The sequence below is a fragment of the Apium graveolens genome, chromosome 6, assembly GCF_009905375.1.
Source record: "Apium graveolens cultivar Ventura chromosome 6, ASM990537v1, whole genome shotgun sequence".
In the NCBI taxonomy this organism is placed as follows: domain Eukaryota; kingdom Viridiplantae; phylum Streptophyta; class Magnoliopsida; order Apiales; family Apiaceae; genus Apium; species Apium graveolens.
This window is the reverse complement of record NC_133652.1, coordinates 296,429,982-296,456,224: the sequence shown is the minus strand read 5'-3', so window position 1 is coordinate 296,456,224 and position 26,243 is coordinate 296,429,982. Positions and strand designations below refer to the sequence as shown.

The window sequence follows — 26,243 nt, the reverse complement described above, 5'->3', positions numbered from 1 at the left end:
ATGAAGTATCGATACTTTTAAAATAAAATTTTGACGATCCATCCGTACGGATGTTAGAAGCTATCTATTTTAGGGGTGTACCATCATTATTAGGATTTTATATATTTATTTTGTGTGGTTGTATAGCAGTCAAAGCACTCGGAATAGGCTAAACCCTATATGCGCTACTGTCCCGAATGAAGTATCGATTCTTTTAAAATAAAATATCGAGGATCCAACCATACTGATGTTTAAAACTATCATTTTTAGCGGTATCCCATAATTTTTAAAATTATTTATATTTATTTTATGGGGTTGTATAATAGTCAAAACACTCGAAATAGACTAACACTTCCACTATTATTCCGAATGAAGTGTCGATTTTTTTAAAAATTAATAATTATGTAAATAAATGAAAAACAATAAAAGGACACTAAACGTTAATAAAATCACATACGAAATCTAAAAATATTTACATATAAGCTGTGTTATAGAAATCGACCAATTTTTCAAAAATTGCCGATAAATCGATCAAAAATCGGTCAAAAATATTTTTCCGATTTGACCGATTTCCGATAAATCGCCGATTAATCATCCGATTTTTTAAAAATCGTCCGATAAATCGTAAATCGGTACCTCAACCGAATAGTTCTGATTTCCGAAATCTGTAACACTGCATATAAGTAAGAATTTCTAAAAATATTAAAAAGAAATTAATAAATAAGTTTTATATTAACAAAATCAAAATCCAACAAAAAGAAACTGAATCCAACTGTTGTAAATGATGCCAGCTCATCGATCCAAAGAAACACAACTTCTGTATATACACATCTCGAATCCCTCTCAATTCTTACGAATAAATTCACAAGTCAATCTCTCTCTCTCTCTCTCTCTCTCTCTCTCCTTCCCCCAATTCTCAAACCCTAGATTTTTGTGTTGGCTCCCAAAGCAGGAAAGAAGATGTCGGCCAAGAAGAAGTCAATCCTCCGGCGGAGAAGAAGCTCTAGGCCGGAAAGAAGCTCGGAATGATGGCTTGGAAGATTGTAAATCAATTTACACTGATTTAGAAGTCAGTCATACGACGGTGTGTGTTTTGTGTATATGAGTTTATGCCTTAGGGAATCTTGGAAAATCATCTATTTGGGAGTGAGTTTCTCGATTTATATTAAAATTAAATTTGTGTTGATTTACTATTTTTTGATGTAGCTACTCGATTTAATTGAAACAGAGAATTCTTACTTCTAACCGCTCTCATGGAATCTTCGTATCAGTATTGTTCTTGGTGCAGCAAAGGGGATTGCATTTCTTCATAGTCCCGAAGTCAATGTGATTCATTGTGATTTTAGAACATCCACTATATTAGTTGATTCTGTATGTGGAAGAAATGGATCGTTTAACTTTATTATAAATTATTGTTCTCAATATATTGGTTTAGCCTTGTGAGTTCTCTAGTACTGATTGACAGAAGTACAATGCAAAGCTCCCTAATTTCGGGTTGGCAAAAGACGGACCAGAGCAAGGAAGAACCCATGTGTCTACAAGAGTTATGGGAACATCCAGTTATCTAGCTCCGGAATATGCTGCTACAGGTTATTATTCCACAAAATCGATTATCGAAAGGTTTCAAAATGATGCAATTTTTGCTTCTTTGTGTCAATATGGCTGAGAAACCATATTACGATGCAAAGGAAAATATAGTTTATCTCCGGTCAAGGAAGGTTTGGAATGAGGAGGGATATTCTCCGCGACCATGTTGTAAAAAATTTCAGATATTGTCAACTTACTTAAGAGTATATAAATGTCACAATTGGGAAACACAAACTCTTTGCATTAGGATAATCTACATGCATTAATTTGGGTGCATCCACATTTATTCTTCTAATCCCGTGCCAATCTCCTTTTATGTAGGTCATCTTACAAAGAAAAGTGATGTCTACAGCTTTGGTGTTGTTCTCCTAGAAATACTGACGGGACGAAGACTAACTGACGAGATTCTTGCAACAGGGGCATGGGCTAAGTGTTACCTTACCAGCAAGCATGGGGTTCTGTATGTCATGGATGTTCATATCCAAGGCCAATATACTGCCAGAGCAGCACAAAGAGCTGCTTCACTATCACTTAAATGCCTTTTTGTAGATCCTAAATCAAGACCTGATGCAAGCCAGGTAGTAGAAGTATTGGAGCATCTTCAGAACTCAAAAAAGTATCAGAAGTGAAGCCCTCCAGAGGTCCTGAAGCATTGAGGCGTGTGAATTTTTATGTTCTAAGTTACGGATATGACCTGACAGCCTTTGCAAAGATCGTCAGGGTTCCTGGCGCTATGGCGTTCAGAACATCCAGATGCCGTGCTTTTTTCAGAAATGGCGTATGGCCTTCATGGTAACATTGCTATCTAAACAATGATTTGTGGAAAATTAGGCATAACGAAAATACAAACTAGGTCGGGGAAGAGCTTTTTTGCTATAGTTTAATCTGTTCGAGTGTATGCAGCTTATGTATCTGAATCAGAATTTATGGTCTTCTCCTTCGGGGGTCCTAGGTAGGGAGCCGCATATATAGTGTTCTTCTCCATGTCATAGTTAAATTACTAATCATTGGCATTTGAATTGTGCATGCGACTTGTCTGATTGAAAAAGTGCTAGATTTTGAAATTTAATTGTTCTCCACTTCGAAAAAACCTATGAAATATTCTATTCTCATAGCTTTCTCCTGTTTTCCAATTCTTATGTTAGCTGATCACAGGTTCCGAAGTTTAGGCATATAATTGTAATTAATTGGATTTGGATTATATAATACTCGATCCCAAACCGACCCGTTGCCATCCCTGTGTATTAGGTAGTGCATCCTTTATTTTATGTTTTAGCTCTTCAAAGTTGTTTAGAAAGGGTTTTTGATTGGTTTTCTTTAACATGATATGGAGAATAATAAAAAGAAGCAATAAATGGAGTCAAAGGTGCACCTAAAACATATGCAAAACCCAAATTCTAGTGCTAGTGACCCAAAATAAAATTTTGTAAATTAGATGAGTGTTTTCTCATTTATAGAACATCCCTCTTTAGCATTTTATAAGCTGTAACAAATATAGGGTGAAAATCTTGAGTTACTATACTTGCCTAGGTACCTATCTTTGACTAGTAACTTGATAAGAACTAATGTGGTGATAGGATGTATTATTTTATAGTTTACCCCTAATATTTTTACTTGGTAGTCTTTGCAAGTAGCTTAACTTTTTCATAACTTGTACGAGCAAGAGTCGTGTTCCGGGATTTGAGGGACTCATTTCTATTTAGATTATATCGTGGTAGTGTTGAAAGTTCTCTCCCCCCTGCAACTGTTTGTATATGTTTATAACTTGTGCTAATGTGTTTTAGAACCCGTAGTGATGATTATAGCTAATACACAGGTCCTCAATAATATATGTTGTTATGTGGATGACATACTTAGAGATCTTGTGGTGGCAAGCATTTGTAAGGCATCATTGGTATGTTTTCTCCTTGTGAGGCTATTCATTTAAGGCCCAAGCTCTGATGTATTGATATGGTAATGTCCTGGTATAGGTTGGCTATGTTTGGGTACTTATGAATGGGGGGCCCTCTTGGGCATTTTCTGATGCAGATGTCAAATTGATGGATGAGGACCTGCACATATTAGAGGTAAGGGTTCTCTATGCAAGAAATAGTACATGTCCTTAGTACAATGGTTTTTTCTACAATTTAGTGGTTAACCACAAGCTGCTTTGTCAGGTAACTGCAAAAACTTTCGTTGATTTTTACTAATAATCTTGTTAAATAAATAATTACCAGTCAATGTATTGTCAATTTCAAAGAAAAGATTTTGCCTTGTAATTGTAGATGATTTCTCAAAGTTCTCTTGGACATATTTCCTAAAGTCTAAAGATGAGGCTAGTGAAATCATCATCAATCACATAAGGAAAGTTAACAATCATCCTGATTTGAAAGTTAGAAGAACCAGGAGTGACAATGGAACTGAGTTCAAAAACTATGTCATGAGAGCATTTTGTGAGGAAAATGGGATCTTGCATGAGTTTTTAGCAGCAAGGACTCCACAATAGAATGGAGTAGTGGAAAGAAAGAACAGATCTCTTATTGAAGCTGCAAGGATAATGCTTTACCAACTTATTTCTGGGCTGAAGCTGTAAACACTGCATGCTACACTCAGAATATCTCTCTGATTAATCACGAAAGATGCATGACTCCTTATCAATTGTTCAAGAACAAGAAGCCAACTCTAAACTTTCTTCATGTCTTTGGCTGTAAATGCTATATTCTGAGAAATCAAACTAATCAAAATGGGAAGTTTGATGCTAAAGCAGATGAAGGAATTTTTGTTGGATATGATGTTGGTAAAACATATAGAGTCTACAATCTAAGAACCAACATTGTTGTTGAATCTATACATGTTGTGTTTGATGATAAAAAGATTGAAGGACTAAAAGATGGAGATTACCATGGAAGCCTCAAATTCGACAACGTTGAGATGGTCAGTGATGAAAGTAATGATGAGAGTGATCAAGAAACAGTGTCTAAGGATAATGCAGACAAATCTACCACCAATGAAGCACATAACTCAACATCCGTCGAGTTACATAATGCTTCATCCGTCGGAAGGCAATCTCTGTTATCCGTCGGAAGATAACCTGCCTCATCCGTCGGTACTCAAAATTCACCATCCATCGGGTTATCTAAAGCAGCAGGAAATCAAGGAAGGTCACCCATAGAAAGTACCCCTTTCTCAAATCAAAGATCCACAAACTCAGGGGGAGTTTCCAGCAATCAAAACTCAATCACACATCAAGACAACATTGAGGTCTCTTCATCTAGAGCTAATCTACCTCAACCAAGGAAATGGACAAAAGATCACCCCTTTGAACTGATTATTGGTGATGTTTCTTCTAGAGTTCAAACCAGGAGAGCAACTCAAGAAGAATGTCTATACAACAGCTTTCTATCAAAGGAAGAACCAAAGAAGGTAGAAGAAGCCTTGTTAGATCTTGATTGGATTTTAGCTATGCAGGAGGAGCTAAACCAATTTGAAAGGAATAAAGTATGGAAGCGGGTACCCAAGCCTAAAGGAAAGAATCCAATAGACACCAAATGGGTATTCAGAAACAAGATGGATGAAAATGGCATAGTAGTAAGGAACAAAGCCAGATTGGTTGCTAAAGACTATTGCCAGCAAGAAGTAATAGATTTTGATGAAACTTTTACTCCTGTTGCAAGACTTGAAGCCATCAGAATCTTCTTAGCCTATGCAGCCCATGCCAATTTCATGGTCTATCAAATGGATGTCAAAAGTGCCTTTCTGAATGGAGATTTGGAGGAAGAAGTATATGTTAGTCAACCTCCTGGCTTTGAAGATCCAAATTTTCTAGAGTATCTCTATTATCTACTGAAAGCACTTTATGGACTGAAGCAAGCACTTAGAGCCTGGTATGACACCTTATCAAAGTTCCTTTTCGAGAATCACTTCACAAGAGGTACTGTAGATAAAACTTTATTTTTCAGAAATGTTAATGGCTCTAGCATACTTGTTCAAATTTATGTAGATGATATTATTTTTGGCTCTACAGATGAGAAACTTTGTAAAAAGTTTGTCAAACTGATGCAAAGTAAGTATGAAATGAGTATGATGGGAGAACTAACTTACTTTCTTGGTTTACAAGTTAAGCAAGTTAGTGATGGAATATTCATTAGTCAAACTAAATAGATTTTTGATCTTTTAAAGAAGTTTGATCTAATGGATTGCACATCTGCAAAAACTCCCATGGCCACTGCAACTAAGCTTGAACTAAACACTACTGAAAAGTCTGTGGATATTTCAAGCTATAGAGGCATGGTTGGCTCACTTCTGTACTTAACAGCTAGTAGGCCAGATATAATGTTTGCTACATGTTTATGTGCTAGATTTCAGGTTGATCCCAGAGAGTCTCACTTGATAACTATCAAGAGAATTTTCAGATATCTCAAGGGAACACCAAAACTTGGCATTTGGTATCCTAGAGATTCTGGTTTTGATCTAACTAGTTATTCAGATGCAGATTATGCAGGTTGCAGAATTGATAGAAAGAGCACAACAGGAACCTGTCAATTTTTAGGAGACAAGCTTGTGTCCTGGTTCAGTAAAAAGCAAAATTCAGTTTCTACTTCAACAGCTGAAGCTGAATATATTGCTGCTGGCAGTTGCTGTGCACAGATTTTATGGATGAAAAATCAATTGCTAGACTATGGTTTGCAAGTTGAGGGGATTCCTATTTTCTGTGATAACACAAGTGTAATTGCCATCACTGAAAATCCAGTGCAACATTCAAGGACAAAGCACATAGGTATCAAGTACCATTTCATAAGGGAACATGTAATGAGTGGTACTGTAGAGTTATATTTTGTTCCAAGTGAGAAGCAAATTGCAGATATTTTTACCAAGCCACTGGATGAATCCACCTTTTTTAGGTTGGTAAGTGAGTTAGGTATGCTTAATTACTCTTGAATTTATCTGAGTTATTTTCCAAGTTGAAAAGTAACCAGAAATTTAACTGATTTTTAGTCATGGATGAAATTTTGGCTAAGTGAAAATTTGCATCTCGACGGATGACCATTATCCATCGAGTTGAGTCATCCGTCAATATACAATGTGCAAATAAAAATCAATTATTTTTCCGGAATCTTTTAAAACTCGACGGATAACAGTTCATCCTCATCCGTCGAAGTGTCTAAATCTTAACCGTTAATTCCCTGAACATTATACATCGAGTATACTTACAGTTTGTAAGCACTACACGACAGATAATGGGTGGAATTTTTACAGTTTATTTTTAAACGGCTATTTTAGGCAATTTCTATTGGGTAATTTACTTTTCTTTATTATTTTCATCCGTTGTTTTTGAGGAAGTATAAAAGCCTATTTTATTCTAATCATTTTCTTTTATCATTCTCAATTCAACTGCGTTTATTTCATTCTCTCTCAAGCAAAAAAAATCCTCTTTCTCTTCAAGCTTTATTCTCTAACAATGGCACCCGTATTAAAGATCATGTCACAGACTGGGTTCATCTATGAGAAGAATAACTTCACTGCTTTGGTCAACAAGGGTATCCAGCAATCAGAAGACTATCACAGGATGATGGACTTCATGAAAAACTGTAAACTAAGTTATGCCATGCTGGAATCACCCACAATTTACTGTGAAGTTGTTGAAGAGATGTGGACAACAACAATCTACAACTCTACTGACAAAACCATCACTCTAACTATCAAAGGTAACGAGTTCTGTATCAATAGTGATGTAATAAAAGCATGTTTCAAGAAACCTGATGATAATGTAACTGTACCACACACTGACACTGATATTGTCAATATGCTCAATTCCATTCATTATGCACTTCCTACTACAAAACTAAGTGACATTAGAAGACTAGGTCTTAGGAAGGAATGGAGTTACATGTGTGATGTTGTAACAAAAGTCTTTTCTGGAAAAATTAGTAATTTTGATTCTGTGAACATTTCCATGCTTAACATGATATACATGCTAGTTACAGACAAATTTTACAATTTTAGTGACCTTATTGGGTATGAGTTAGGTTTTAAACTAGGTGACTTAGCCAAAAGAGGAAAGAATGTTTACTATGCTAGATTTTTTATGCTTTTGGCTAACCATCATTGTCAAGAGATTGTACTTGAGAACCCAAACAACAAATTGGCTTGTTGGGTTCAAGAGAGAAGAATCATTGCAGACTTGAACAGAGCCAACCATCACAGGGATGTGCCAATGTTCTATTTCCCTGCAATGCAGACACCTCAGGTAAGTGAGGTAAGTTCATCCATACCCTCAACCATTCCAATCTCCTCTAATTCTTTGAGTTCAGGCATAGCTATGGCAACTGTGACAATGACCAAACAGTTGCCTACCAAAGTTGCCAAAATAACTGTAATTTCCAAATCCAAATCAAAGAAAACCCCCTCTGGTATCTCTCAAAAGGTACCAGTTGAAAAATCTACCAAAGCCAAAGAGGGGAGTGTGAAGGAGGGACAAATAGGTGAAGGAAGGGGTGAACATCAAAGAAACCCCAAGGATAAGGTTGGAGAGATGAGTGAACCCCAACCCAGCCACACTGCAGTTTCCCAACAAACTGCAGTGCTTAAAAAGGACAAAAGCTCACTTCTAGCTGCATCCTCCCAAAAGGATGTGGCTATTGAACAAAGCTCTCATCCAAGAGCACAGGCCAAGAGGGTTAGGGACACAAGCTCACCCCAAACTTACACTAGAAAGAAGAAATCCAAAACAACTGGGGATGCACAAGGCACACACATAGTGCAAACTGGTGCTAAAGACACAGTCCCTGCATCTTCTCAAATTCAGATTGATGTGGCTCCAATAAATGTGGAGTCACAGCCAAAATCTCTCATTATAGAAGCCACTGAAACACCATACTCACCAACTAACTCACTGGAAGTGGACATGATAAACACTTCAATTCCTGATTCCCCTTCTTTAACTCTGTTGGGGAAGCCAAAATCTAGTGCAAGTGAGCATCATCTTTTAGATGATCTGTTGGCTCACTTGCCAATTCTTTCAGATTCTATTGTGACATCTGTGCCTCAAATAACTTCAATCAACACAGAGTTTACAATAGTTTCACTTCCCACCTCATTCATTTCTACTCTCTCGATGGATATTGCTCATTCATCGAGTAGTGATTGTATCCCGGCTGATAAGCTTAACAGCAGTTATCCATCGGATAGCTTTACCACTCACCCGACGGATATCACTTGTCCGTCGAGTGTCTCTGCACAACTTCAAACTTCAATAATTTCAAGTGCAGAAGATTTAGTGGTAATACAATCACTCTTAGGACTGAGAGAGGAGAGTGCATTGAGTGAGAGGCTGGGTTGCTCCCAGGCAAAAGGAGAGGAAAAGAGTGAATCTCAGCAATCCATTTCTTCAGGATTGGCAAAAGTGAGTGAGAGGAGTCCCACCTTAGTAGGTGAATGTGAGGGTGTGAGGGTGGGGAGCCAGGGTGAGACCCTGATGCAACAAAAGAGAGACTATGAGAGAAAGGCAGGTACAGGAGAAATAAGGATGGATCCAACCATTGCTAGTGAGTCAATGATTGTGGATGATGCTGAAAAGGAAAGACAATTTCAGCAACATTACAAAGCTGTAATTGATAACATTTCCTTGGATGCTGACACTTTTACTCACCCTGTTCCAGCCTATCAATTGTTGGCTGCTCAGGGCAATGTGGAGGCAGAGCAGACTTTGAATTTAGTGCACACCACAGAATCTCTTCAAAGAGATAAAGCTGCTGTTAACAGGATGCCTTCTCAAGCTGGAGAGCCATCTGAAGAATTTGGAGTAAATTCTAATGATGATGACTCTAGTTCTTTGGATGGAAGCATGAACTTAGGGGGAGCTGAAGGCCCAAGTTCTGCTTTAAGTTTACCTGAATGGGCATGGGCAAAGGAATCTACACCAGGACAATTTGAGGTGTCTTTGGTCAAACAAGTAATGGCTATTCAACAGGCCCTTCAGGAAGCTTCAGATGCTGGTACCAAGGCTGTTCTTCAAGCTTACCTAGACTCTCTACATCTAATGAAGATCCAGCACTTAAGACAGAATCTCAGTGTGGATAAATTGAAAAGAGATATAGCTGACTTGAAGACCTATAACTCTGAGAAGCTGGATTCAGTAATGCCATATGGTACCATGCAAGATCTACTACAAAGATTGAGGAGGGAATCAGACTCTGAAAAGAAGTTAGCCAAGCTGGAAAACAGAGTTCAAGTTATTGAAGATTCAGTGGCTATTCTTCTTCAAAATCAACAGACTCAGACAAATCTTCTCATGCAACTGGCTAAAGCACAAGGCCTAACTCCTCAACTTGATGATAACAAAAAGGGGGAGAGAGAATCAAGTAAGGGGGAGAAAGGACCAACAGAGGGGGATAAACTTCTAGTACAAATCAGCAAAGTAATTGTACCTTCAATTACTATCTCCAAGCCACCAGTTGCAGATGGTATAGATCTAATTGAAGCAGCAGCAGCAAATTTGAAAGTTGCTGAAAAAGGAAAGTTGAGTTTAATCAACTGGGAAAAGATTGATGAGGAAATTCAGAAAAAGTTTGAACTAGTCAAGGAGCCAGTTAAGTCAGCCATCCATCACTCTCATGTCAAGCCAATCAGTGTGAATGAGATGAGCATGAACTATCTAGAGAAAGGACAATCTTCCTGCATCAAATCACAAAAGGCTGAAATAATTCTCAAACCAAGGGCAAATTATCCAAAGTCATCTTTGAAGAATACCTTGGATACTGTGTATGAGACACCCAAGCCTGATGAAAATAAGCTTATGTCAAGATCCATTGTCTTCTATAAAGATCCAGCTGATTCAGCCTCAAAAAGGAGAATTGCTAAGATATTCAGAAATGGAAAGGAAATTTGTGTGGTAGCTGGACATCCACAGTTTGCTGAAGCAAAGAAAGAAGAAAAAGCCAGATTAAAGCAGGAAAAGAGGCAAGTTGCTCTAGATGTAAAGAAGTCTAAACAAAAGAAAGAACAGATTGCTATCTTGGCCAAGCTACATGCTGTAAACTCTTCTCAACAAATTCCCTCTCAACCATCTGAAGCTGCTGAATCAAAGATGAAGATTGAAGAACAGAAGAAATCCCCAAGAAAGAAAGAACTGGCTAGAAGAACAAAAAGGAAACTGGATGTTATTGACAAGGAATTGGAAGATCAATTTCCTAAGGAATCCACTCAAGCTAAAACTCAAGCATCAAAGCCCTCTGTGGTATTTGAAGACATAAGGGTGGTGGACCCCTACAGGAACATACATGGAGAGCCTATTGTGCCAAAGGATGAGCCAATAGAGTGGGGTAAATTACCAATTCCTGACTTCAACTTGCCAATTCTTACTAAGCCAAGAAGGACAAAATCAAGGGCAGTCAAGAAAGTGAAGTTGTCACCTCTCAAATCCAAGTCAGTAGTCAAAGCTCAACCCAAGGTCAACAGGGGAGACTACTTGTACTTGTGTGACATCAAAGAATTCTCAGATCTAAACCTTTATCTGGATGAACTGGATGAAGTAAGGGCAATTGATGCATACAGAAACCTTCCTGAAAGGTTGGTGTTCAAGTACAAAGGAGGAAGGGAGATGCAGTGGCCTCATCACAGGATACTTCAAGAAAGCCAAGTTGTGTTGATCAAAGTCTATTCATCCTTCAAGAAAAACTTTGGGTTCAATGTAACTGCAAGAAGACTAGTATTGAAGAAAATTGAAGAGCTGAGGAGTGTTAAAGCTAAAGATGCACTCCCAAAGACTCTAATCATCCCATACACAGGGAGAAGAGTGCATCTAAGGCCCTACTGGCTGATGGAATTCATGGATGACAAGGGTGTGAGAAGATTCTTCAGACTAGAAGACCAATTGAGTATCTCTAGCAATGAGCCTCTCTTGGAGATACAAGAAATGCTAGATCTCTCAGAATCTGATGAACTAGAATTCCACAGGCAGTTCCAGAATTAAATTGAAGAAAACAACAGAAAGCTTGGAAGAAGATCCAGACCTTCAAGAAACTAGAAAAACCTGCTCAGGCTAGAGGAGCATCTTGAACTGACTGTGAGCCAAACCTTGTACATTTTATTTAATTGAAGCACTTTCGGTTTTATCTACTTATCTTTAAAGATATATGTTTAGGATGTTTTGTTATCATCAAGTGTCTCTTAATTTATGGCTACAATTCCAGTAGACATAAATTGAGGGAGATTGTTGTGAATATGTTGTGTACTTGATGATCACTTAAACAAAACATCTAAGTAGATTTTACTTAGTGAAATAATGTAGCACTCGACGGATAAGAATTATAGTCCTGACGGATAACTCATTATAGTCCCGACGGATGATTAACTTATTATCCATCGAGTGAGTAGCTTATGTAATAATAAGTTTGTAGCACAGTGATGTATGCACCTTTGTATAGAATCTGTAGTAGCATATAAGTCATGTTGACTTTAACTAGATATGCAGAATAGGTTGATTAACTGTACATAAGTAATGTCTTGTAATTCTGTATAAGTAAAATGAAGTCAAGTTCCAAAATAGCTACCGACGGATGATTAACAAAGCCTTCGACGGATGATCAAATGACTATCAACGGATGTTTAACATAGTAGTCGACGGATGATCAATCAAGTCATCGACGGATGATCTAAAAGTCGATGGATGATCATATCTAGAATTCAAACATCAGTTGAACAGTGAAAGTTGACACACAGCCGTCGAGTTGGATACAAACACATTGTGGAAGCCCATTAACTGGGTAATAGAGGACAAAAAACAGCAAAGATTAAGACTATTAGATTTTATATTTGTTCAGTCTTTTTGACTTTGTAATCTTGGTATTATATAAACCAAGAGAGTAGCAAATAGAAAAATAACTGAGATAGGTGAGAAACACAAAAACAGAGAAATCTTTGTAAGCATAATCTTTAGCATTTCCTGTTTTCTCAGCAGTTCAATTTGTAAGCAGCTGTGGGCATTTCTGCACACAGAGTCCTCTCGATATATTATATATATCTCTGGTGGAATTGTTTAAATCCACCACAAAGTTTTTTAAAGACTCTTGTTTTTAATTACTTGTGTTTTGATTCATTCAAGTTTATATTCCGCATTGTGCTAATCAAAACAAATATATCTATAATCGAGTTGAACATTTTTATTTCAAGAAAAAGGTTCAAGAATTCCATTCAGCCCCCCTTCTGTAATTATTGCTATATTGTTAAGGGAATAACAAATATCTATGAGTTAGATACTAGCACTTAAATATTTATAATTATCCTTGAATAATCACCAATAGAATATATGATTTTAGAAAATACTTCAACTTTCAATATTAGTGATTTTAGAAATGAGCATTGATTACTTAGAACAAAAACTCTAAACAATATCACTAATAAAGAAAGTATCATAATTTTTTGTACAAGATATAAATAACTATGATGTATATTATTTTAAACATAATTTAAATTATGAGACTGATATGGAATAGAATTGTGTACCGTCATAATTTAAATTAATTAAAATAGTAATTAAACTTAAAGTTACAATACTTAACTCCCACAAATGTATATGACATTGTAATCATGATAATTAAGATAGTAACACTAAGTACGAGGTACTGGATTATTGATAAATTCACAAGTCCTTTAAATATTGAGGATTTAATATATACTTGTAAACTTATATTAAGAATTCCTTACATATGGATTTCCAACTAATATGCAATGAATGATATCCCACACTTACAAACTAGCATTGAAAGATTAACCTTAACAAGTGATTTTTATAAATGTTTGTGCAAGTGACTCTTTGACTAAAAGACATTCTCTTAAAATAAATGGTACCTGGTGTAAAGATGCCTTGTCATATAGTGTTCCACAGAGTGGTTGGATTTGATGTTGTTTCTTATCATAACAAGAAATCAATCTTCTTCCACGAAGTTGACAACTTCCCGAGATGCTTCTTCTGTCACTTAAGTTGACAGCTTCAGAGATGCTTCTCCTGTCTTTTTTACAACATGTGTAATCTATATCTATATAGTCAAACATGTTAAGTACAATATCTTTAGGTTAATTTACTTCAGGAGTTGATAGTCCCTTAAGATATCTAATAATCTTGTTAATAGCTATAAAATTGGATTCTCTAGGATCAACTTGGAACCTTGCACTTTGGCATCTTGAGAACATTACATGTTGTCTATTAGCATTTGAGTAAAAGAGTGAACTTTTCATACCTCTTTAGCTTATCATTGTTACCTGAGTTGCACTGATAAAGCTTTAGTGGTTTCTTCATTCTTTTAGTTTACTTTTAGTAATTTAAAATAGAATTACAACCTTTCCAACAAGAATCCATACTTACTCTGCAATTACTTAACAAATAATCTTGCACAAGTCTTTGTTAGTAGACCAACATATAACATTATCATTATATCACTACATATATATAACATTATGTTTGTACCTAGTGATAGGAGAGTTATCAATATAATGCCTTAACTAGTTCATATTTAACTATAGCTTCAGTTAGAGTGCCATACCACGTCCTTGACGATTTCTTGAGTAGTATACTAGTTTATACCAACCTGAAGTGAGCTTGTGAAGAAGAGATATACATAGTACAATTGATCCGTAACTGCAAAGTCCATGAACTGTTGTACATTGACTTCCACCTCTGACTCACCAACCACGGGTGCACTTGTACACTTCTACTAGAATCCAATTCCAAGTTTGAATGTGCATCAGGTGCCTGATATTTCGTAATATCCTTAACTCTCATCACTAGTACTTTTTGTTAGTTACTGCTTCCTGATAATAACCTAGCATCTGGTTTGGCCTTGTCCCTCGTAACAATGCCAATGTCATCCAGTTTTGAGTGCTGGTTATCCTTGTACCAATTAAAAAATTGTCATTTGGTTTGGATACTAGCTTCCCTTCAATCTACTTCCTGACTGATTAAGTTTATCTTGCTTTTTAATCTCCCAATCAATCCGGATCTATCAGAGCTTCTGTAACTTTCTTAGTTTCTTCTTCAGATAGAAACCTAGAGAAATAATCATTCATACTCAGTAGCCCTGCTAATCATTACTCCATTATCTGGATCACTTAAGAACTAGACTATGGGAATAATATTGACATCAAATGTAATATCCGGGACATAGCGTGTAATTATTTTTATTGATAAATAATTATTATGTGATTATATTGTGATTTTTGGTGAATTATCTTATGATTGGTGTTGTTATGTGAATGTTTATATTTGGAAAAGTATAAGTATGTTAATTTTATTATGTCCAGAATAAAATATAGATAATTAAGGTATTTTTCTAGTAATTGTTGGAGTGTTATATGATTTTATATTGATTTATGAATTTATTAATTATTTTCTGAATAATTACAAAATAATTTTCTGAAGCCGGGAATCGTCCAACCTTAATCATTTTTACGTTTTTACAATATGAAACTCTTCCGAAAACTCCTTCCTAACATAATCTGGTAATTTCAGACATTTTCCGTGTTTTGACTTTTTCGATCCGGATTACGATTTGACCCGTGTGCGTCCCGGCGCAAAATTTTCAATACGCTAACCCTTTCCGATAACATTATCTTCGTACAAATTGTTTAATAAAAGCCCGATTTTGATAATTATCCAAAATAGGATAATTCTTATCCAAAACATGATAGTGCTTATCCAAAACAGGATAATGTTTATCCAAAACGTTATCCGATAGGATCATATTTATAGTTAATTAGCGGCTAAGAAACGTATTTATTGATCCAACACGATCCAGAACGTACTAATATTTTGTAAATATAAATAGCCAATATAGTATTGTATTTTGTATTGATAATCATTTGCAAATAGTAAAACTATATAGTTTCCAGAGAAAAACCTTAAAATTCAGCGCGTTCTTGAAAATCAATCGAACAAACGAAGGCGTTATCGAACTCCGATTCGGGCGTGCAATATATCAAAATGAAGCTCTCAAAAAAATCTTTCTGAATCAACCATCTATTTTGGTGCAGGAATCAAGGTAGTTTTCTTATTTAACTGTTTTATTTTGAATTTATTAAAGATTAAATTATGAAAATTTATTCATGATGTTGTTGATATGGTTTGATGATTTCATCGTGTAAATAATATTTTTCTGGTCAATTTGGTATATTACATGTCAAAAATAGAGTTCAATAACATAGAGAAAATGATATTTGATTCTCAGATTTTGAAATTAGGGTTCTTGGTATGAATGTTCTTAATTGAAAATTAGGCGTTTCTTTGTTAGGGGTTATTAGACAATTTGAATGATTGAGTTATGTTCCTGGTTAAATTTGGGATTGATTCATGTATATGTGTACAACGAACGATTTTATTCGAGTTCGCCGGCTTTTTATTTGATTTTTGCCGGAGTTTGTTCTGAGATGAACGTTGGTGTTTAATTATTGGTTATTTGTGTTGCTGGAAGGGATTAGAACAGATTCGCAATAAAAACTTGTTCGATCCGTGTCGTTATGGTAGGGATTGGGCTTCACCGGAGGTTATTCCCGTCGCCGGGAACTGGATTCTTCACAAACCCGTTTATGTTCTTGGTGACCCCGATTTTGACTCGGTTTGACCCTGTTTTGATCCAATTGATTTCAGAAAAAATTCTGAAATTACGTGTTTTACAGTTTAGTCCCCCAGAGTTTCAGAAGTTTGCAAAAATTGGATTTCTGTTTTGTTTATTTTCTAAAATATATTTTCTTTTTATAAAATTTTCAGTAATTGATTATTATTTATTTAAAAATTCAAAAATTCATTATTTAATCTGTGAAAAAATATTTTTTTTTAAAAATAAATCTTAATTATTTAATTAATTTGTTTTAGTTGATAATTAATTACTTAATTATTTAATTAATTTAAATATTAATTGATTAATTAATTTAATTAGTTATTAATTAATTTTTATTGATTTAATAATTAGATTTAATTATTTACCTTTGATTTAATAATTCTGAAAAATAGTTTTGAGCTTTAAAATTTTATTTTAAATTATTTTCAAGGCTCGATAATTATTATAAAATCATTTTAAAGTCAGATTTTGGTGTTCAAACCTTATTATTTAATTATAAATTGATTCGAAGTCCCGTTTTAATTCCGAAAAATGTTCAAAAATTTGTATTAAATACATGGAAAATCATTTTAACCCCGAATCTTCTTTGAAAAAATTATTTTGATCAAATATGTTGCATGCTATGTGCTACATGTTATCTAATTAATGTGTTGTATGGCTATGTGGTTATTATTTGACGGTTTTTGCTGTAACTTTCAATCCGTAAATCGGATTTGGGTAAAATGAAGGGTAGATAAAAGTTTATGACGTCTATGTAACGATTATAATAGTATGAGATTGAGTATTGATAGATGCTTGTGATGCCTAGCAGAGTAAGCGAGGCATAGAAAAAAAAGTCAGTGATCCATAGATAGAATTGAAGCGTAGAAAGAGAAGGCAAGTGATTGACGAACAGAAGCAAGGCATAGAAAAAAAAGAAGGAAAGTGATTGAAAAGTAAAACTGTTAGATGAATACAAGTAAAGTTGGGAATCATCTGTGATAAGGCAAGTCCTTCTAAACCTTTCTTCGAGATATATTGCAAATATTTTTGAACTTTCTCATAACATGTTGCTAGTATTCAAAATAAATCTTGTTTTACATTGCAAGTGTTTAAACTATTCCACCTTGAACCCTGATCATATCATTGAACTTGAACTGTAAGCTTTATTTCTTGTAAACCACCAATGGTTGATTTCCCAAATATTAAACCATATAATACAATACTACTATGCAAATACATACACACCATAAACCAAGTATTTCAACAGAATTTCTTGCGCATATAGAAACTTATACACCACTGGAATACCCTATCACATCCAAGATCAATACCATGTATTATCATTGAACCATTGTTCTTCAGATACTTGATTCTTCATCAGGCTTGAAGCCGTTCTTTATACTTATACCTTGATACACCCTGGTGATACCTGTGAAATATTTTATGCTTTGAGATAAATGCTTTATCAATGTTAATTATGATTCTATTTTATTGAATTGCATTGGTTATCCTATTGAATTGTTTTAGAATTGGATGGTTTTATAAATGTGGAGCAGATTCGTGGTCAGACCAGATTCGTGGTCATATTAGGTCAATGCGTGCCTTGGATCCAGTATATAGAGCAAAGTCAGGAGCCTTGCTCGGGGTTAGTGTGTGACTGATCAGCAGTCTAACCTTAGTTTTTAAAAATGAAAAGAAGATCTCAATTTATGCATTGCTTATCTAGAAACTTGATTCTTATGAATCATTTAAACTGATCATTGTTGAACCTCAGTTATTGCTATTATGACTTGCTGAGCTAGTTAGCTCACTCTTACAAATCTGTTTATGTAATTTTACAGTTGAAAAGGAAATTATTGGTAACGAGGATTCCCTGTTCAGTGTGCGAGCTAGGATTCCAAGATATGATGGACCGAGTTAGCAGGAGCTTTATAATGTAGATAGTTATGTAAGATTGTAAGAATGATATCATTATCAATTGTAAGCGAAACTAGTTGGGATTGGGCACGATGTAATAAAAGTTAAGGTTGTAGCTTGTTTTCATACTTTAACTTGTTGCGATCCATGGTTATGATAAGAAAGGTCTTTGCATATATTACTTTCATAAGCAGGTATTTATATATTGAGTGTGTGTGTGTTGTGAACCCCAAACCTCTGACCCGGGTTTGGAGGGCGTCACATGTTTGGTATCAGAGCTACAGGTTATAAGTCACTAAAATAAGCCTAGATTATCGGGAATGGGTAGAGGATAAGATTAGAATTAAGAAATAGAAAAATAGAAAGTCAAGAGGTTAAGTGCGACCAAATAGTAGGTTTTAGTGTGATTCGTAATGAGATTCGAGATCCAGATCTAGCGACGTGATTTCAAGATGGCGGCGATGGAAGAATCTTTTATCCCTGGATCGTTTGATCATTCAGAGCCTTCAGTCGGAAGACTATCATCTGATTTACGCCTTGCTCTTCCACCGGTTTTAGCCATATCCCCCCTGTTGTGATGGTTGCACCTTTTCAAGCTAGTATCTTATCCCTTGATGGGAGACTACCTATTCGATAATTCCTCACATGCTGATTCTGGTTCTACCGGATATTGAGCTGTGAGCGCATCTCTTCTGTCTACCCTATGCCTTGTTCTATACCATTAATTTAAAACCCGTTTTATGAAGTAACAACACCTAGAAGGATGGATTTGAGAGCTACAACATATGGTGAATACACGAGATATTAAGAGGGGTAAGAAGAGACCTAGAGAGAGAATTTAGTTATTCCGAAGGATAGCTGCTACCAGGTTATATGGAGCTATTGATGAGTATGCCTCCCATGATTATCTTGTGGAGTAAGCTAGAGGGATTTTTAAAGAAATTTGAGAGGATTGGAGATCGAGACTTTTCTTGGAATTTGATGACGATGTTATGACCAAACATGATACGTGTAGAAAGTAATATGATATAAATCGACCTTGTGTTATAAAATAGATCTGATGATTACTGGATAAATTTGTTATACTTAGTAATCATAAGAGATGGTGATGGGAATGTTACCAGTATGAAAGATTAGAAGTGAAGTAACGAATAAGGTAATATGCAACGGTAATTGGAGTTTTTGTTTACCAATGAAGGAAAATGGACCCAATAAGGGGTAGAGGGTAAATGGAAATGAATTGGTTGTTATCTGAGTATTTTACCTAATTTGATACTTGGTAGTGGTTGAGAAAGAGGATAACCGACCAGGTGTACGATTTTCAAAATTGTACACCAGTTTTCAAAAGAGATTTTCCTCAACAAAAATTTTCTAAAAGTCTTTTAAACAAAACAAGTTTTAAAAACTTGGTTGTCAAACTACTACTTGAGTTTCTTGTTTGTTATAAGATTCAGATTATCCAGAAGAATTCTTGTCCTACTAGCTAGTGTGGTTCGTTTAGAAGGCCAGGTGGACTCGCTATTATGTAGAAGATTTGATTGCTCCCAGCAGAAGAATGCAAATATGGTATGATAAGTTTAACGACAGAATCAATGTACAGAAAAACTATTCATCCAATTTCTCAGATGATTAAAGTCCAAAGAAAGCGTCGATTCACAAGAAGGCGAGTACGGGAAAAGAAGATTGAAAAAATCTCCAGACTTTTCCAATTGGAAGAATGTTATTAGCAAAGGAGTAGATATATTGAATGATCAGTAGCGTAAGAGAAATTTGAAGTTATGATTGTAAATCTCATAAGAGTGAAAATATGGTTGAATTATAAAAATATTGAACATGGAAATGAGACGCTAAAGATGCAAGATCTAATACATGGGAATTTATTCTAATAATCGATTGAAGAAGGCATTTCAGAGAACTTTTAAAAGTCAATATACGCCTCGGTAAGGGATCTGTTTATCGAACAAATATTGAAGTTGTAAGTAGATGGAATGTGAATAGCGACCAAAGATATTATTCTTTTTTACACTATTATAGTGTATAATCTTCTGATTCTCGAATAAAGCATGAACTCTCTTCATCATAAGTCCTATGAGGCGATAAGAAAAAGAAATTTTTTGAATTCCTTTCGGATCATTCCTCCTTCAAAATATTGTTTTCTGATTGAGACAAGCAGTGTTATGGCATGATGCTTTGTTGAAATAACAAAGAGTCTGGTGGGACGCCACCTAATCATGTGCTATATGCCATATAGTATGAAAGACTGGCCATCTTGAGTACAAATATAGTTGTCTAACTCATATCTAAATCATCATTCATTCTTTCTTCTTCAATTTTGATTTCTTGATTTATGAATCCTTCCGATTATTTCCTTATACTATTATCCCTTACAAAAAGTTTCCAATCAGAATCATATACACAAATTCCTTCTTGTGTAATGTCTATTCCTTGAATGTTTTAAAAGGAAGTGAAATGAACCCGTGTAGCCGATGGAGTTATAGGATAAGTGTGGATAATTGCAAGCCGATAAATGGTGGACATTTACGTATAGAGAATAACCATTATGCTGATAAGGGGATTGTTGTGAGGACATCAAATCAGAGGCAAAAATTTGTATACATGATACGTTGCAAGTATGAGATTTTGGCGTGAATTGGAATAGTTAGCGAACCATATGAGGTAAATTAATAAGAGGAATAAAAAGTAAAGTTACGTATATCGGATAAGGCAAATGATTGATTGGACAGCAGAAGCGAATGAAGAAATTCTTAATTATAACCAGATAATCGATTAATACATTTTGAAGATGAAGCATACCTCAATCATGTGAGAGATACTTGCCATGAGGATTCAATATCGAAGAAATGCTAGTTACGAATAAACTTCAAAGGTGTTCTTCAAGAAAGGGTTGGGTTTTCCCACTTAAGTAAATGAATTATGATAAATTTGATACTAGTAACTGAGCCAGTGAAAGGAGTTCAATATGAAAAGACATACGGGGAGATGAAAATATGGTGATGAAACTGCAAGGATTTTTAAGAAGTGATACTTTTAAACCAAATGAATTCTTTAACAAGATTATAAGAGTGTTGGTTGAGACCATGTGTTGGTTATCAGAAGTTGAACGAGTTAACTAATAAGAATAAATGTATATTATCAAGGATAGACGAATTGTTAATGAGAGAGCTTGAATTGAAACATGAACTGGAAGAATTTTAGAATAATTTATAATAGTACTCAGTAGTGATATTCGGTTATAATCAAAGGATATGAGAAATGGTATGATATAATAAGAATTGTTCGCTATAATCTTTTGTTGAACTAAAATATGAGTTGTACTAGTTTGTATTATATGTGATGGTGAAATGGTGAGTTTAGAAGATGGAAGTTGATTGGTCTACTTGTGAGTTGATTGTTGGTGTCGGCTTGAGTCCGGATGGTAGTCCATAATATAAAGGAGATACTGCCCAAATTTTCAGAAAATACCCTACTCTTAAAGATAGAAAGTATACTTCCGTGTGTTATTGATATTCATATTAATATTCCAAATGATTGTGATGTCGGTTCTTGAAAGAGGTTGTTACAGCCAATCCGACTATATATAATTGGTCTTTGATTTTATTTAGCTAGTCACCACTTGGTATAATTGATTAATTAAGTAAGCTAATTGGTTAATTTTACCAATTAATGGTTAGTTAGATGGAAATTGTTTCCAATTAGATTAAGTCAAATTTTGATGTGACTTTCAAAACCGAAATCAAAGCAATAAGGAAATTTGGAGAAAGTAAGGACACTAGTAGAATTCAAAAATTGCTGCAAGTGTGTGAGGTTTTACTTGGATGAATATGCCCTTAGTAATGGACAAGGAAAATAGAAAGTTATTTGTATGGACAGGTGAGAAGAATGTTTTTAAGAACTAAAGATCTAAGATAGAGCAAAGAGAAGGAAGGAAAGGAAGAAGGGAGGTGGAATAAAGAAGAGATTTGTACCTACACCAATATGGATTTTATTAGCCAATCAAAGAGATTCTATCACCTGCAATAAAGTTTTATTAAAGGATGTCTTATTCCCAAATTGTTTTGATAATCATATAATAAATGATTTATTAATTATTTCTGTTCTGGATAAAATGTGAGCTACAGTTTTAGTTCAGTTTCTAATTGATATTGATACTTAGGTTGTTGTTAAATATCAAAAGTGGTATTAATATAGATTATTAATGTTTACTTTAGTATGGAATGTTGTGAGCATCAAAGTTCGTATTGATATCTAATTTGATATGACATCAAAATGAGTATTAATATCAGGAGCTCGGTTGTGAATGAGCTATGAGAATGAAGAATGGAAATAGGAAAGAAAATGGAATCAAAAGGATGATAAATAAATTTTATGGGTAAGATATGGGTAACCTGAGGGACAAAAGTAAGATACAAAAATTTAGGAAACATTTGTAAATTGAGATAGGGAATGTTTCCCAGGAGTACGACTAAGTACCAAGGGCTAAAAGAAGATATCTAGTGACCAGACATAAAGATAAAATTGGGGGGGGGGGGGAAATTAAAGAGACGATAAAAGAGCCTCGAATGCCAATTGCTAGAATTAGAAAGAAAAGAGAATTAATAGGCATTGTGCTGGTCCTTTTGAAATGGTAAAATAAGCAAGTTATGTGTAAGTGAGTTGGCTTCGCCGCCACACGTATACATGGTTCATAGGGTGTTTATATGTGTATATTCACAAAAAGTAATTAATCTCCATTATATATAAAATGGAGCCTTGAGTTGAGTTATAGGATCATCTAATAGAATATGATGTCAGCGAGAGGCTGTTGAGTAATGAGTGATGCTGCGAGTAAAAGTTTATGAAAAGTTGTAAGGTTGAGAGATCAACCTGAGAAAAATGGAAGTGCGATAGTGGAATATATCATTATCTGATCCTTATTGTGATTCTGAGGACGGAATCCTTTTAAGGGGGGGAGGATGTAATATCCGGGACATAGCGTGTAATTATTTTAATTGATAAATAATTATTATGTGATTATATTGTGATTTTTGGTGAATTATCTGATGATTGGTGTTGTTATGTGGATGTTTATATATGGTAAAGTATAAGTTTGTTAATTTTATTATGTCCAGAATAAAATATAGATAATTAAGATATTTTTCTGGTAATTTTTGGGGTGTTATATGATTTTATATTTATTTATGAATTTATTAATTATTTTCTGAATAATTACAAAATCATTTTCTAAAGCCGGGAATCGTCCAACCTCAACCGTGTTTATGTTTTTACAACCTGAAACTCTTCCAAAAACTCCTTTCTAACCTAATCTGGTAATTCCCGATATTTTCCGTGTTTTGACTTTTTCGATCCGGATTACGGTTTGACCCGTGCGCGTCCTGGCACAAAATTTTCAGTACGCTAACCCTTTTCGATAACGTTATCTTCATACAAATCGTTTTATAAAAGCTCGGTTTTGATAATTATCCAAAATAGGATAATGCTTATCCAAAACAGGATAGTGCTTATCCAAAACAAGATAATGTTTATCCAAAACGTTATCCGATAGGATCGTATATATACTTACTTAGCGGCTAAGAAATGTATTTATTGATCCAACACGATCCAGAATGTACTAATATTCCGTAAATATAAATAGCCAATACAGTATTGTATTTTGTACAGATAATCATTTGCAAACAGAAAAACTATATAGTTTTCAGAGAAAAACCTTAAAATTCATCGCGTTCTTGAAAATCAATCACACAAATGAAGGCGTAATCGAACTCCGATTTGGGCGTGCAATATATCAAAATGAAGCTCTCGAAAAACTCTTTCTGAATCAACCATCTATTTTGGTGCAGGTATCAAGGTAGTTTTCTTATTTAATTGTTTTATGTTGAATTTATTAAAGATTAAATTATGAAAATTTGTTCTTGATGTTGTTGATATGGTTTCATCATTCCATCGTGTAGATAATATTTTTCTGGTCAATTTGGTATATTATATGTTAAAAATAGAGTTCAATAACATAGAGAAAATGATGTTTGATTCTCGGATTTTAAAATTAGGGTTCTTGGTATGAATGTTCCTAATTAAAAATTAGGTGTTTCTTTGTTAGGGGTTATTAGACGATTTGAATGACTGTGTTATGTTCCTGGTTAAATTTAAGATCCATTAATGTATATGTGTACAACAAACGATTCCTGGATACCCCGTAATTGAGCTCGCCGGATTTTGTTCGAGTTCGCCGACTTTTTATTTGATTTTTGTCGAAGTTAGTTCTGAGATGAACGTTGGTGTTTGATTATTGGTTATTTGTGTTGCTGGAAGGGATTAGAACAGATTGGCAACAAAAACTTGTTCGATCCGTGTCGTTATGGTCGGGATTGGGCTTCACCGGAGGTTATTCCGGTCGCCGGGAACTGGGTTCTTCACGAACCCGTATATGTTCTTGGTGACCCGGATTTTGACTCGGTTTGACCCGGTTTTGATCCAATTGATTTCAGAATCAATTCTGAAATTACGTTTTTATAGTTTAATCCCCAGAGTTTCAAAAGTTTGCAAAAATTGGATTTCTGTTTTCTTTATTTTCTAAAATGTATTTTCTTTTTATAAAAGTTTCAGAAATTGATTATTATTTATTTAAAAATTCAAAAATTCATTATTTAATCTCTGAAAAATTATTTTTTTTAAATAAATCTTAATTATTTAATTAATTAATTTTAGTTGATAATTAATTACTTAATTAGTAAATTAATTTAAATATTAATTGATTAATTAATTTAATTAGTTATTAATTAATTTAATTAGTTATTAATTAATTTTAATTGATTTAATAATTAGATTTAATTATTTACCTTTGATTTAAAAATTCTGAAAAATAGTTTCGAGCTTTAAAATATTATTTTAAATTATTTTCAAGGCTCGATAATTATTATAAAATTATGTTAAAGTCAGATTCGGGTGTTTGAACCCTATTATTTTATTATAAATTGATTCAGAGTCCCTTTTTAATTCCGAAAAATATTTAAAATTTCGTATTAAATACATGGAAAATTATTTTGACCCCGAATCTTCTTTGAAAAATTATTATTTTGATCGAATATCTTGCGTGTTACGTGCTACATTCTATCTAATTGATGTGTTATATGCCTATGTGGTTATTGTTTGACGGTTTTTGCTGTAACTTTCAATTCGTAAATCGGATTTGGGTAAAATGAAGGGTAGATAGAAGCTTATGATGTCTATGTGATGATTATAATATTATTAGATTGAGTATTGATAGAGGCTTGTAATGTCTAACAGACTATGCGAGGCATAGAAAAAGAAAGTTAGTGATCTGTGGATAGAATTGAAGCGTAGAAAGAGAAGGCCAGTGATTGACGAATAGAAGCAAGGCATAGAAAAACAAGGAAAGTGATTGAAAAGTAAAACTGTTAGATGAGTACAAGTAAAGTTGGGAATCATTTGTGATAAGGCAAGTCCTTCTGAACCTTTCTTCGAGATATATTGTAAATATTTCTGAACTTTCTCATAACATGTTGCTAGTATTCAAAATAAATCTTGATATACATTGCTAGTGCTTAAACTATTCAACCTTGAACCCTGAACATAGCATTGAACTTGAGCTGTAAGCTTTATTTCTTGTAAACCCCCAACGGTTGATTTCCCAAATATTAAACCATATAATAAAATACTACTTTGCAAATAAATAAACACCATAAACCAAGTATTTCAACAGAATTTTTTGTGCATATAAAAACTTATACAACCTGGAATACCCTATCACATCCAAGATTAATACCCTGTATTATCATTGAATCATTATTCTTCATATACTTAATTCTTCATCAGGCTTGAAGTCGTTCTTCATACTTACACCTTGATACACCCTGGTGATACCTGTGAAATGTTTTATGCTTTGAGATAAATGCTTTATCAATGTTAATTATGATTCCGTTTTATTGAATTGCAATGGTTATCCTATTGAATTATTTTAGAATAGGATGGTTTTATAAATTTGGACCAGATTCGTGGTCATATTAGGCCAATGCGTGCCTTAGATCCAGCATATAGAGCAAAGTCGGGAGCCTTGCTCGGGGTTAGTGCATGATTGATCAGCAGCCTAACCTTGTTTTTTAAAAATAAAAAGAATATCCAATTCTATTCAATACTTATCTAAAAACTCGATTC

The 26,243-nt window shown here is 34.4% G+C and overlaps 1 protein-coding gene across 2 annotated transcripts; it reads left to right on the top strand.

Annotated features, from left to right (window-relative positions):
* Nucleotides 1-866: 866 nt before the first annotated feature.
* Nucleotides 867-3,634, top strand: LOC141667923 (receptor-like cytoplasmic kinase 176). 2 transcript variants are annotated; one of them, XR_012552840.1, is made up of 5 exons: nucleotides 867-1,125; nucleotides 1,445-1,568; nucleotides 1,888-2,358; nucleotides 3,383-3,460; nucleotides 3,537-3,634. XR_012552840.1 is itself a non-coding variant. In XM_074474566.1 (3 exons), exons 1-3 carry the CDS (start codon nucleotides 1,081-1,083, stop codon nucleotides 2,193-2,195), a joined length of 477 nt encoding a protein of 158 aa, XP_074330667.1. In that variant the 5' UTR covers nucleotides 867-1,080; the 3' UTR covers nucleotides 2,196-2,585. The 2 variants fall into 2 exon arrangements, 1 of the variants encoding a protein (XP_074330667.1); XM_074474566.1 differs by lacking the exons at nucleotides 3,383-3,460; nucleotides 3,537-3,634 and having other exon boundaries at nucleotides 1,888-2,585.
* Nucleotides 3,635-26,243: the final 22,609 nt, after the last annotated feature.

Excerpts from the sequence above, each read along its gene's own strand:
- LOC141667923 (XM_074474566.1), top strand. The coding sequence starts at position 1,081 with ATGAGTTTATGCCTTAGGGAATCTTGGAAAATCATCTATTTGGGA. Across the intron at positions 1,126-1,444 it reads GGAAAATCATCTATTTGGGA|AAGTACAATGCAAAGCTCCC; the intron begins GTGAGTTTCTCG and ends ACTGATTGACAG. Across the intron at positions 1,569-1,887 it reads TCCGGAATATGCTGCTACAG|GTCATCTTACAAAGAAAAGT; the intron begins GTTATTATTCCA and ends CCTTTTATGTAG.